At 40.1% G+C, this 14214-nt stretch overlaps 1 protein-coding gene across 1 annotated transcript; it reads right to left on the bottom strand.

Moving 5' to 3' along the window:
* Window positions 1-4433: 4433 nt before the first annotated feature.
* Window positions 4434-12441, bottom strand: LOC138370645 (uncharacterized). The gene is made up of 2 exons (XM_069335261.1): window positions 11419-12441; window positions 4434-4535 (listed from the first exon to the last, which is right to left on the bottom strand). Exons 1-2 carry the CDS (start codon window positions 12439-12441, stop codon window positions 4434-4436), a joined length of 1125 nt encoding a protein of 374 aa, XP_069191362.1.
* Window positions 12442-14214: the final 1773 nt, after the last annotated feature.

Here is a 14214-nt window from a genome sequence, read left to right as displayed (position 1 = left end):
CAAAAAGTGCGTTCTGGCTACTAGGTACGACATATATATATATATATATATATATATATATATATATATATGTCGTACCTAGTAGCCAGAACGCACTTCTCAGCCTACTATGCAAGGCCCGATTTGCCTAATAAGCCTAGTTTTCATGAATTAATGTTTTTTCGCCAACCTAACCTACCTAACCTAACCTAACCTAACGTTTTCGGCTACCTAACCTAACCTAACCTATAAAGATTGGTTAGGTTAGGTTAGGTAGGGTTGGTTAGGTTCGGTCATATATCTACGTTAATTTGAACTCAAATAAAAAAAAATTGACCTCATACATAATGAAATGGGTAGCTATATCATTTCATAAGAAAAAAATTAGAGAAAATATATTAATTTAGTAAAACTTGTCTTATTAGGCAAATCGGGCCTTGCATAGTAGGCTGAGAAGTGAGTTCTGGCTACTAGGTACGACATATATATATATATATATATATATATATATATATATATATATATATATATATATATATATATATATATATATATATATATATATATATATATATATATATATATAATATATATATATATATATATATATATTATATATATATATATATATATATATATTAAATATGACCGAAAAAGTAAGATTAATAATTCTAACACGAATTTTCTCAATCTTTCGTACATTTCTTTTCACTGTTGGAGGTAATTCAAAAATCAATTCTCCAAAATTCATTTTTATTTCTAGTCTGACGCGACACTTGAGCGCGTTTCGTAAAACTTATTACATTTTCAAAGACTTTACACATACACAACTGAATAGAACTTACATATCTCCGATTTGTTTATATCTACTTTTCAGTGAGGTGGATGGGGTGAGGTGGTATTTAATAGGGTATTAATTTCATCAACACAAGACAGAACACGAAACAATGGGTATGGAAGTGATTGTAGAAAGCCTATTGGTCCATATTTATTGATGCTTCTATAATGGAGAGGAGTCTTGAGGTGGGTAGAATATAGTTGTGCATTAATTGGCTGTTGATTGCTGGTGTTGACTTCTTAATGTGCAGGGCCTCGCAAACGTCAAGCCGTCTGCTATCGCTGTATCTATCGATAATTTCTGTGTTGTTTACTAGGATTTCTCTGGCAATGGTTTGGTTGTGGGAAGAGATTATATGTTCCTTAATGGAGCCCTGTTGCTTATGCATCGTTAAACGCCTAGAAAGAGATGTTGTTGTCTTGCCTATATACTGGGTTTTTTGGAGCTTACAGTCCCCAAGTGGGCATTTGAAGGCATAGACGACGTTGGTCTCTTTTAAAGCGTTCTGCTTTGTGTCTGGAGAGTTTCTCATGAGTAGGCTGGCAGTTTTTCTGGTTTTATAGTAAATCGTCAGTTGTATCCTCTGATTTTTGTCTGTAGGGATAACGTTTCTATTAACAATATCTTTCAGGACCCTTTCCTCCGTTTTATGAGCTGTGGAAAAGAAGTTCCTGTAAAATAGTCTAATAGGGGGTATAGGTGTTGTGTTGGTTGTCTCTTCAGAGGTTGCATGGCGTTTCACTTTCCTTCTTATGATGTCTTCGACGAAACCATTGGAGAAGCCGTTGTTGACTAGGACCTGCCTTACCCTACAGAGTTCTTCGTCGACTTGCTTCCATTCTGAGCTGTGGCTGAGAGCACGGTCGACATATGCGTTAACAACACTCCTCTTGTACCTGTCTACAACTACGTCTGCAGTTCTTTCTCTCGGCTGCAGTCGTTCTGATTCCCAGTTAGCTTCGTTCTTCTCCTGCCTCTCGGTGGGTTGGCCCAGCCTCTACGTCGTCACTTAAACTGGTGAAACTGCACAGTCGCCAGACGTCACTGCTCAGACTTCACTTCTTGCAACGCACCTGTCACTGGAGCACTTGTTGCTCAATTCTCGTCAATTCCTTCTTTGGTCCAACACATGGCATATTGGAAGACCTCACAGGGTGCTTTCAGACTACAGGATGACACGTAAATCCACCGGATCTGGGGCGAAAACTGTCAGACTGACAGGACCCCTTATCGCATGTCCGACCTCCTCGACGTATCGTGTCAAACTCCTGGGCGCCACCGCCCGCGCCGTCCGGACCCCTTTGCACTCGTGACGTCATACTTGCCCGTGGTGTTTCTCATTGGCTCCCTGTGCCACGTCACTGTTCTTGACCAATCTGGCGCCACTGACGTCACAACGTTTTGATGGGAATACTTAGGGGCCGGCGCCATCTTGGCGTCCTAAAGGGCCTAAACCACTGGCCAAAACACTCTTTTGCGAATTTCTCGCCAACGCGAGAACACTTCACGCTCCCACATATGTCAAATTGTTCCCCGGAACGTAGAGAACGTTCAGGTAAAGTGGATATGACTCTTACAGCTGGCGTGGGAGAAATATAAGGAGGGGAACAATGTCACAATATATATATATATATATATATATATATATATATATATATATATATATATATATATATATATATATATATATATATATATATATATATAAATATATATTTATATATATATATATATATATAATAACACATATTTTCTCGATCTTTCTTATGTTTCTTTTCACTGTTGATGGTAATTGAAAAATCAATTCTCCAAAATTCATTTTTATTTCTAGTCTGACGCGACACTTGAACGCGTTTCATAATAACCTATTACATTTTCAAAGACTTGTAGTTTACACACACACAACTATTACCTGCAAACACTAAACAGAGTTCTTACTTATGCTATGATTTAAACAGCTTTCATTTTTCATTTTATACCCGCAATTTGGTTGAGGTGATATGTTACAACAGTTTTGGATGAGATGAACAAAACTTTCAACACAGGATAGAACACGAAACAATGGGTATTGAAGGTAAGAATGGAAGTAATTGCAGAGGGCCTATTGGCCCATATTTCTTGATGCTTCTATATTGAAGCAGAGTCTTGAAGTGGGTAGAATATAGTTGTGCATTAATTGGCTGTTGATTGCTGGTGTTGACTTCTCGATGTGTAGTGCCTCGCAGATGTCAAGCCGCCTGCTATCGCTGTATCTATCGATGATTTCCGTGTTTTTTGTTAAGACTTCTCTGGTGATGGTCTGGTTGTGGGAAGAGATTATAAGTTCCTTAATGGAGCCCTGTTGCTTATGCATTGTTAATCGCCTGGAAAGAGATGTTGTTGTCTTGCCTATATACTGAGTTCTTTGAGGCTTACAGTCCCCAAGTGGGCATTTGAAAGCATAGACGACATTGGTCTCTTTCAAAGCGTTCTGCTTTGTGTCTGGAGAGTTTCTCATGAGTAGGCTGGCCGTTGTTTTGGTTTTATAGTAAATCGTCAGTTGTATCTTCTGATTTTTGTCTGTAGGGATAACGTTTCTATTAACAATATCTTTCAGGACCCTTTCCTCTGTTTTATGAGCTGTGGAAAAGAAGTTCCTGTAAAAACGTCTAATAGGGGGTATTGGTGTTGTGTTAGTTGTCTCTTCAGAGGTTGCATGGCGTTTCACTTTCCTTCTTATGATGTCTTCAACGAAACCATTGGAGAAACCGTTGTTGACTAGGACCAGCCTTGCCCTAAAGAGTTCTTCGTCGACTTGCTTCCATCCTGAGCTGTGGCTGAGAGCTCGGTCGACATAAGCGTTAACAACACTCCTCTTGTACCTGTCTGGGCAGTCACTGTTGGCATTTAGGCACATTCCTATGTTTGTTTCCTTAGTGTAGACTGCAGTGTGGAAACCTCCGCTCCTTTCCATGACTGTTACATCTAGAAAGGGCAGCTTCCCATCCTTCTCCATCTCGTAAGTGAAACGCAACACAGAATTCCGCTCAAATGCCTCCTTCAGCTCCTGCAGATGTCTGACATCAGGTACCTGTGTAAAAATGTCATCAACATACCTGCAGTATATGGCCGGTTTCAAGTTCATGTCGACTAAGACCTTTTGTTCGATGGTACCCATGTAGAAGTTTGCAAACAGGACACCTAGGGGAGAACCCATGGCGACCCCATCTACTTGCTTATACATGTGCCCATCTGAGCTCAAGTAGGGTGCCTCTTTAGTACAAGCTTGGAGTAGTTTCCTTAGAATGTTTTCTGTTATGTCAAGAGGAGTACAGGCTGGATCACGATACACTCTGTCCGCTATCATCCCGATTGTTTCATCCACAGGTATGTTGGTAAACAGTGATTCTACGTCCAACGAGGCTCTTATCCCTGTGCCTGTGTTCCTCGCAGTAAGTCAACAAATTCCTTTGGAGACTTCAGGCTGAAGGCGCAAGGGACATAAGGAGTCAGCAAGCCGTTGAGTTGCTTCGCCAGTCTGTACGTAGGTGTGGGTATCTGGCTGAAGATTGGCCGAAGTGGGTTTCCAGGCTTGTGTGTCTTGACATTTCCATACGCGTATCCAGGTTTGTATTCCCTAATAATCTTTGGCAGGTGGAGTGCGGATTTTTTTGCGTTCACAGTTTCCATCAATTTGTTGACCTTTGCTTTCAATTCGGCTGTAGTGTCCTTCGTTACCCTTTGGAATTTAGTTTGGTCAGAGAGTATGAGGTTCATTTTCGCCAGATATTCGTCTTTTTTAAGAATGACGTATATTGGCGACTTGTCACCTCTCCTGACAACTATTTCCTTGTTCTCACGAAGGCTCTTAGCTGCCGCTTTGAGCTCGGGGGACAGTATGGTGCTTCTGTAGTTGCCTCGATTCTTTTCTCCATCCCCAATGAGTTCTGCTTGTAAGGTGTCTTTGGTGGTGACCTTCTTTTGTGTCTCGAGGTCGAATATGTCGTCCAACAGAATCTCCAACTCCATAAACGTGACAGTTTATACTCAGATTTAGGAGAGTGACTTGGTCCTCAGTGAGGTTGATTCCTGCAAGGTTCAGGAAGCCGTCTCTTGGTCGTGGAATTGCTATAGGTCCTCCATATAACGTTGTTAGTTTCTTGATTATCCTTATTTCAGTGCTGAGGTGATGTTGGTCTGTGAAGATGTCGAGGTGTTGCTCGACATCGAGCAACACCGTACTCGCATCGATAGTAGGCGACTTGACATTTGCGAGGCACTACATATCAAGAAGTCAACACCAGCAATCAACAGCCAATTAATGCACAACTATATTCTACCCACTTCTGTGGGATATTTGGGCTTGATTCTGATTAATTAATAATTAAATAGTAAATTAAATTACGAAGGACCACCCGCTTTTAAAGTAAAGAGGGAAACTGAGAATTTCAGATCATTAGATAAAATTCTAGAGAAAACCAGTGACTATGGATATGACTAGAAAGTGTGATCATCAGAATAATTACTGGGCTGTATTATTAAAGAAACAAACCTCAAACACCTACATTGGGGGTTATTACTGGAGGTCAGTACGTCCAGGAATCAGTGTGGTTCGTTCACTAATTCAATTAATAATAATCAAATCCTATAAATAATGCTGAATATAATATTATTCATATAAAGGACATGAATATGAGCATAGCAATGAGTTACAGTAAATCACACATTATGTTGAACATTCTGAATGTATCAAATTGCTAGAATATGGAAAAAAGAAATAAGCCTTAGCTTGTAATAAGTTCCTTTAGATAACCCTGGAAGTCCTCTTAATCTCCAAGTCTGGTACACTGATGAATGGCACGGTTAACATGGAGAAGACAGCATGAGGAATTCGTCTCTCGAGCTGCAAGATAAATAACTACCAGTAGCAATTGATTTAACTACTCAATTCATATTCAAGATTATTGATATCTACAGATGGAATTCTAATCACCTGTTATTAGGTGTTATCTCGCCGCGTGACGTGCAATCACCCCGCTATTATTAAACCTGTAAATGATGCATCAAATAAAAGGTACTTAGCTGTGGGCACTGTATAAGTATTAAGATTGCCGTAATTTAGCATCCCAGGCTCCGGTGAACCTATCCTGGATTGATGCGTTTCAAGCTGGCTGACCACGTGTCGTCAGGAACCAAGTCTAGGGGTCCCTCTTTTAACACCAGCACTAGTTGAAGATATTATCTGCAAGGTCGTTCACGCCTCACAGTGGCGGCTTTCATCTGCGGATGAATAACACCTGCCCGATTTGCTGGGCAATGGCGTCGTTTTGAATACGGTAAGTGCGGTTCTGCCTCCTTCCGGCTCTGCACGTGTCCGCGTCCCGACAGAGAATGGCGTCCCCCAACCCACGCCGAGTCGACGTTCATGACACAAATTATTGTCTTGAACATTAATATTTCTCGCATTCGCGCTTGAAACTCTAAAGACTGGACGGGTTTATTATTTAGAGGAACGAAATATTATTATTTAACTATTTAAGAATAGTAAATATATAAGGGAGAGGAATTAATGTCACCCCATGGCATTCATTGATGACGTTAACACTATCGCGAGGTAGACGGTATAATTCTAACGCTCTATTCGGCTTTTAGTTAGAGAACAATTCGTCTGCAATCAGTTGTCATACAGAATGCTTTAATTATGGACAATCGTATTTAATTCTCACAAATTGAATATAATGTGTTTTACTGTAAAGAAATCTGACGCAATACTGGCGTCAGGTGACGTGAGAATTCTAGCCTAATGCACAGATGAATTATTAGTACAGGAGAATTCTACGAGTTGTTAATTTTACTTACTACAATATTAAGTATGGTTAGTAATAAGTAATGAGAATACAACAATGCTGTATTCGATGTTGGAAATATCCAACATAACTCTGGGGGGGGATTCCCAGGGTCGCAGTGTACTGTGTTGTACTGACCTATCCCGAAGTGATATTAAGATTAATACATTAGTATGTTAATATGTTAGTATGTTAGTACACACATAACGAACGTCCCGGATTTATCAAGGACTTACAAGAATTTGAATCTTGTTATTCACATGTCAACTGAAACATGTTGTTTGTAGCCTACACAATATTTATAAAATTTAACTCACCCAATTTAAACTAACAGCATCTACAGTGATGCGATACCTTGGGTCACAGTGACGTGTAATGTTTCGTTACGTGATATCACATCGTAGTATCAGCACAGTTTTCTTAGTGGGAAATGAAAGAAATTATTCTTCTTCAGAGTTATAATAGGCTCGCAAATTCCGCCTACATTGTTGAGCTGCAGCTCTAGTGGGACGGTTGCTTGGAGGAACAAATTCATTGTCCTCTGAAATTACTGGGGAAGCTGGATCTGACTGATATTCTTGTTCAGTCAGTTCTAGGGGAACCAGCTTCTCTAAAGTTTTTAGAGTAGTGTTGCCTTTGCATAAGACCTTAACCACTCTTAGGACACCTTGTCGATCTGGGTGAATGGTGACGATTTTTCCTATAGGCCACTCGGACCTTGGTCCATCACTGTCGACTAGTACAAGGTCTCCAGGTTTTAATTGTACCTTATTGTAAGGCTCGAAGCACCGTAGTGGTACTCTCGTAGAGCTGTGAGGTATTCTCGAGTCCACACCTCATTCCACTTGTTAATAACTCTAGAAAGATGCTGGTAGCTTTCCACCAAGTCTCCTCTGGTCACATGGGATGGGTCTACGGAGTCCTCTTCGGCTAAGGGGATGAGAGGGCTCAGTAGACCCCCATGGATCAAGTGAGAGGGGCTCAGTGGTTCTCTCTGGGTGTAATCATCAGACAGGTAGGTGATCGGGCGATTATTGACTCGCGCCTCGATTTCCACAACAATAGTTTGGAGTTCTGAGTAACTGACCTTTTGTCGGTGTAACGTTTTCCTTAGACATCTTTTGACTGTGCCTACCATTCGCTCATAGAACCCACCTTGCCAAGGGGCTCTTGGTGCTATGAATTTCCAGTGACATTGTCTTCTTTGTAAGACTGATTGCACTTCAGGGTGGCTCCAGACTTCTCGCAAACAACTTTCTCCCGCTACAAAATTAGATCCGTTGTCTGATATCATTAATCTAGGACATGATCGACGGGCAGCAAATCTGCGGAAAGCTTGAATGAAAGCTTCAGCACTCATGTCTGGGGTGACCTCTAAGTGTACACCTCTGGTTGTAGCACATGTAAAGAGACAAATGTACGCCTTCACTGGTATATTATCTGGGTTACCAGTGAGGAGTAAGGCTCCGGTATAATCTACTCCAGTGGTTTCGAATGGACGAAGATGAACTACTCGCTCTTCTGGGAGTGGAGGAGGTCCTGGGTAAGGACAGACTCTAGCGTCGTATCTCTTACAGATTACACAAGATTTAATAATGGTCTTAACAGTCTGACGACCTTGAGGAAGCCAGTACTTTTGTCTAAGGTCGGTGAGAGTATCTAAAACTCCACCATGTAGGGTACCATATTGATGGTGATGTAAGACAAAAAGTTTAGTTATGATGTGGTGGCGAGGTAAAAGGATTTGGTTCTTAGTGTCTAAGTCAATCTTTGCATGTAGCAAACGTCCTCCACATCGTAGTATGTTATGAGTGTTGACATCGTACCAGATGCCCAGAGATTTAGTGAGTTTATCCGGAAGATTCTCAAATTCGCTTCCGTAAGTCCTTGCTGCGCCCGCTTAATCCAATAGTGAACAGGATTGGGAAATTTGTGTCGTATTCCTACTTTAGAGAGAAAATCAAACACGTGTGCAGTCACTCGTAACAATTTGCTTAAGTTGGAATAATGATGAGGATTAATGGCTAATGTTCGCTGAGGCTCTGGTTCCTTCATGGGAGCGGTGATACTGGTCACTATGACTTGTGGCTTTTGTTTGGGCCACTGACCACCAACAAGCCATGAAGGTCCGTTGAACCACAGCGAAGATTTGACAAGTTGTTTTAATGTCAATCCTCTTGACAAATAATCTGCAGGATTGTCCTTAGTAGGGACATGTCTAAACTTATAACCTGCGGATAAATCATGAATCTCCCTGACGCGATTACTGACGTAAGGAGTTTTGTTGTTATTGTTTCTTACCCATTGTAAGACTGCCTCGTTGTCTGACCACACTACAATCTCACCAAAGTGGATATTACTGAGTGTCTTTGCCAGGCAATGGGCCAATCTTACTCCCACTAGCAATGCAGTCAACTCCATCTGAGGTAAAGATCTCTTTTTGATGGGAGCAACTCTTGCTTTTGATGTGAGTAAAATTGATTGAGCACTGTTAACTAAATAGGCTACTGCGCCATATGCTTTGCCAGAGGCATCGCAAAAAACGTGTAAATTGGTGGGTAAGTTTGGTCCTGAAGCATTACGTGGAAATTTCAAAACACCTAACTGATTAAAATCCGTTGAGAGTATTTGCCATTTGGTTTGTAACTCACTTGGTAACGGATCATCCCATCCCATATGTTGTTGCCAGCACTCCTGCATTAGGAGTTTGCCCCTTATTAATATAGGACTAAGTAGGCCTAAAGGGTCAAATGGTTGACTGACAAATGAGAGCAGTGTTCTCATGGTAAGGGTTGAGTTATCAGTTTGCACTGACTTGACATTCATCTCGTCAGTGTTGGTGTTCCATTCCACGCCTAGAACCTTTAAGTTACTGGGTACCTGATAATCGGGAAATTCTTTCTCAATTAACTGGTTAAGCAGTTTATTATTTGAGGCCCATGACTGTAGAGGCATATTAGCTCCTAACAATTCACGGTTAGCCTCATGGTAGATTTCTACCAGATCAGCTTGGTCATTAGTTGTCCCCTGGAAATTGTCGACATATAAGTTGTCGCTAATGGTTACCTTATAAGGGCTGTCTGATTTCCTCAAATGCGTGTCTAGTGTTGCTTGCAAAAGAAACGGTGAGGATGTAGCACCAAATAATACAGAGGCGAACCGATAAGTGATTATTTCACTGTTAGGATCCAGTGGATTCTTGTACCAGAGGAATTTTGTGTAGTCACGATCTTCCTCCTGCAATCCTACTCGGAGAAAGGCTTTGCTGATGTCAGCAGTGTAGGCAAAAATGCCTGTGCGAAATCGTAACAATACGTCATGTAGCCTCTGTGTTAGGCTAGGTCCCGTTTGGAGACATTCATTTAGGGACACACTATTAGGCTTTACTTTAGCACTGCAATTAAAGACAATACGAATAGGTGTTGTCAGTGAGTCTTTCACCACAGCATGGTGTGGTAAATAATGACCTGTTTTTCGGTCATCGTGTTCAACAACTTCAATGAACTTGTTGTTAAGTTGTTGTTGGATAAGTTGGTGATACATGGTTAATTTTTCTGGCTGCTTCTGCAGTCGTGTTAATTGAGACCGCAATTGTGAGGCTGCCATAAAATAATTCACTGGAAGTTGGGGATGATCTAACTTCCATGGAAGTCTTACCCAGTATTGTTTATTTGAGTAGACAACTGTATCCAGATATTGCTGGTAAGTCCATGTATCATCAGGACTTGGTTGCTCAGGGATGATGCCTAACGTATCTAAATCCCACAAACGATGTATTGGTGGGTCAGACTCAATGTCCTCGGCTATTTCCCTGAAGCGTAGGGGTGACTGCTCTAAGCCTAGTCACGTCACAATTACATTATTGGTTTGTTGGTTTGTGGGCGCTGGACCTTGTCTGAAAAGCACGGGTCCTGTGAGCAATTTGCCACCTGCGGACGACAACAAATTCATACCATGTTGCCTAGTGCATCCAGTGATAAACTTGTAGTAATGATCCACGCCTATTAATATTCCAATATCTGTGAGACAATCGGAATTTATTTTATGATCCGCTAGCCTCATGCGGTTTCGCTTAAGGTGTCTCGCTGTGCGAGCTAATCCTGTGACCTGCAGGTCCGTAGGAATCTTATCCACTACCACCGCATGGATTGGGCTAGCAGAGGATCCTAGTCTAACTAGTAATTTAACTACCTTGTAGTCACGTGGTCCACTATTTGATAGGAAACCAGAAATGTTTAACTTCACACTTTTGGTAGGTTTTAAATTTAAATCATCTACCAACTGTTGTGTGATGAAGGTTTTTTGGGAACCTTGGCCAAAGAGACCTCTACTGTTAATCCTAGATCTTCGGTTTATTAATTTAAGCTGAGCGGTAGGCAAGGTTGTACTGTTGCCTGACTCAGTAGCGAGTACATTCACTTCGTGATGTACTTTACAATATTGCACTGTAGTAGAATTAGTAAAATTCTCTCCAGTGGTCATAGTAGGTGTAGGAGATTTCCTACATAAGGCGTAGTGGTGTACACCCTGTTTACAACGGTTGCAAGTACGTAGTGGTACTGCACATTTCTTGGGATCATGAGAACCCATACATCTAGTGCATTTATGCAATTCCTGTAACCTTTTAATCCTAACATTATAAGTAGGATAAACTGAGCATTGGTATGCAGTATGCCCTTGATTGCAGAGCAGACACTTTCTCTCTTTGTTTGACTTGTTCTCTTTATTAGACAAGTCATGGGTCATCTCAGAAGGAGACACCGAATATGTACCTACATTTCCACTTCTTTTCCCAGTGGATAGAGTAGTTTTTGATGTAAATTTATTAGACTTGTTTAAAGTCTGTTTCGGTTTGATAGAAGTGTCACCTTGAGTTGAACTACGATGAGAGTTAGTAGAGGAGTTTGTAACTTTCTCCCCGTCTTGATTGGCTCTTTGTCTTTCGACTAAGGTATGTAGACCTTCTGTGATTTCTTTCAGAGTCAAAAAGGTCGTATTGTAAATAGTACACAACTTATCTAAAGTTTCTCTTGGTAATTTTCGTTTAACAACTACTTTAGTCATCCACTCGGCTGACTGTATTTGGACTTTAAGGCTTAAGGCCTTAAGTAAAGACTCTAACTCTAGTCTGAAATTTTGGAGAGACTCTGCAGAATTATTAGCAGAGGGTAAATCTAGCAATTTTTGAACTAAGACAGTAACAGTTCTCTCCTTGTTATCGTAGTTGGTTTGGAGCAATTGTACAGCTGATGCGTAACCATCACTGGTCAGTGTTATATTGGAGATTACTTTCAAGGCTTCTTTTCTTAACAGGCCTTGTAAATAAGTGAATTTGGTGGTTTGAGGAATGTTAGTTTTAGAGTCTACTGCATCTACGAACTTACTCCAAAAATCATCCCAACTTTCGTTCTCATCACCAGAGAATGTGGGTATGTTGATTTGAGGTAATTTAACCTCAGGATCTGTATGTACAGTGAAAGTTACTGTCAGCTTGTTTTTAGCAATTTGCTTCTTATAGGGTAGAAGCTTAACTCGAATATCTTCTTCATACTGAGCTAACTCATCTATAACCTCATCAAGTTCACTACTCTCTATAGAGGTTGATTGCAGTTCGGTCAAATACAAATTCATGTGTTGCTTAATATGAGCAAATTTACTTTCAGCAACTTGTAATAAATCCTCTAATTCAAAGTAATCAACCGTTGACTGTTGTGACAGATTTTGACATTTATTAATCTGTCGGGTCAAATGACCTTTCAGACCAACAAGGGTCCTTTTCATTTTGGTAGCCGTATCCATCTTGTTGGGTAAAGGCTGATTGGTCAGTAAATACTTATTACTGAAGTAACTGGGATATTGATTCATTCAGTGGATTTCAATATAAATGGGAATAGCCTAATATACTTGTATAGACTATGGGTTTACCTACCTAACACAAAATAGCTAGATATTTTGTGTACTGTCTGAATCTCACCACTAGTTCTCGTCCGGTTAGCTCATCCTTATCACCATCAGAGTTAATGGAGATAATCCAGCAATACACAAAATAGATGCACAAAATAATGCATACAAGAGAAATATTATGGAGACACTCCAATCAGAGTTATCTCAAAATTTATCCCACCCTATAGAGGGTCAGCACAGATAATATAATATACACACAACACTGACTAGTTTTAGATCTAGTCGTAATAATTCCTAACTAAGAACTATAAATTATTTAGTCTGGGCTTGTACCAAATTCAGCACAATCTCAGCCTAAATTCTACCTAATAACATGGGTAAAGATTATTGTGGTGCAATAAGGTAAATATAGTTGTGCTGTATTTTTGGGTTTTTGTTTTATAAGAGTGCTCTTGCACACACAGGTGAACAATTATGTACAGTTAAGTTTGACTTGCTAGCCACAGCCTTTTGTGATGGTTGATGGTGTTAATTAACTTGTCAACCACATGCAACCTAGATTCCCCTGACAAATGTACACCGTCTCTGTTCAGGTTCTGTCTGTAAGGTCTGGCTGTAAATTGGATATATGTGGCATCCAATCTCACTCGTTTTTTCAGCCTGAAATTTATGTACTTAGCAGCTCTCAGGTAGTATTCCGGAGTTACTCCCCAACGATTATCTTGGCTTGGTTGGCGAGGCTCCACTAATGTGAATACCACTGATTCACTGATGAGTTTGAAAGAAGAAACTATGTTTTTGAGGTGTTTGATCACCTCGGCTGGATGACGAGTGGGGTGGATGTCATTACCACCTAAGTATATAATGGTTAGATGGTGAGCTCACTCTAACGCAGGTGTTAGGGTGGTGTTATTGTAAAAGTTATGAGCTGTTGCTCCTGGTGACCTAAAGATTCTCACCTCGGTGTGAGGTATAGGTCTAAGTGTTGTGGGTAATTGGCTATGACCCACTAAAGCCACTTTATACATGAGGTAAAAGTAGCAATATGTTAGTGTGATCTAGGCTAACTGATGTGTTACAATGTTAGTTGACACAATTAATTAAATAGTTAGTCTAGCTTCTATCACACAAGGATTAGTTATTAATGGTTAATATTTTAATTATAAATTTAATGCCTATCCGGTTCAAAGGACCATAATGTGGGATATTTGGGCTTGATTCTGATTAATTAATAATTAAATAGAAAATTAAATTACGAAGGACCACCCGCTTTTAAAGTAAAGAGGGAAACTGAGAATTTCAGATCATTAGATAAAATTCTAGAGAAAACCAGTGACTATGGATATGACTAGAAAGTATGATCATAAGAATAATTAATGGGCTGTATTATTAAAGAAACAAACCTCAAACACCTACATTGGGGGGTTATTACTGGAGGTCAGTACGTCCAGGAATCAGTGTGGTTCGTTCACTAATTCAATTAATAATAATCTAATCCTATAAATAATGCTGAATATAATATTATTCATATAAAGAAGGACATGAATATGAGCATAGCAATGAGTTACAGTAAATCACACATTATGTTGAACATTCTGAATGTATCAAATTGCTAGAATATGGAAAAAAGAAATAAGCCTTAGCTTGTAGTAGATTCCTTTAGATAAC

The sequence above is a fragment of the Procambarus clarkii genome, chromosome 4, assembly GCF_040958095.1.
Source record: "Procambarus clarkii isolate CNS0578487 chromosome 4, FALCON_Pclarkii_2.0, whole genome shotgun sequence".
NCBI lineage: Eukaryota > Metazoa > Arthropoda > Malacostraca > Decapoda > Cambaridae > Procambarus > Procambarus clarkii.
Note: the sequence above shows the minus strand (reverse complement) of the source record. Positions and strands in the feature narration are given on the sequence as shown.

What these genes read in the sequence shown, in the direction of transcription:
- LOC138370645 (XM_069335261.1), bottom strand. Translation starts at nt 12,441, where the DNA reads ATGGATACGGCTACCAAAATGAAAAGGACCCTTGTTGGTCTGAAAGGT. An exon ending in CTGGGAAAAGAAGTGGAAAT is followed by an intron (nt 4,536 to 11,418) that starts GTAGGTACATAT and finishes TAAATTCCAAAG; the next exon opens with GGTAACGAAGGACACTACAG.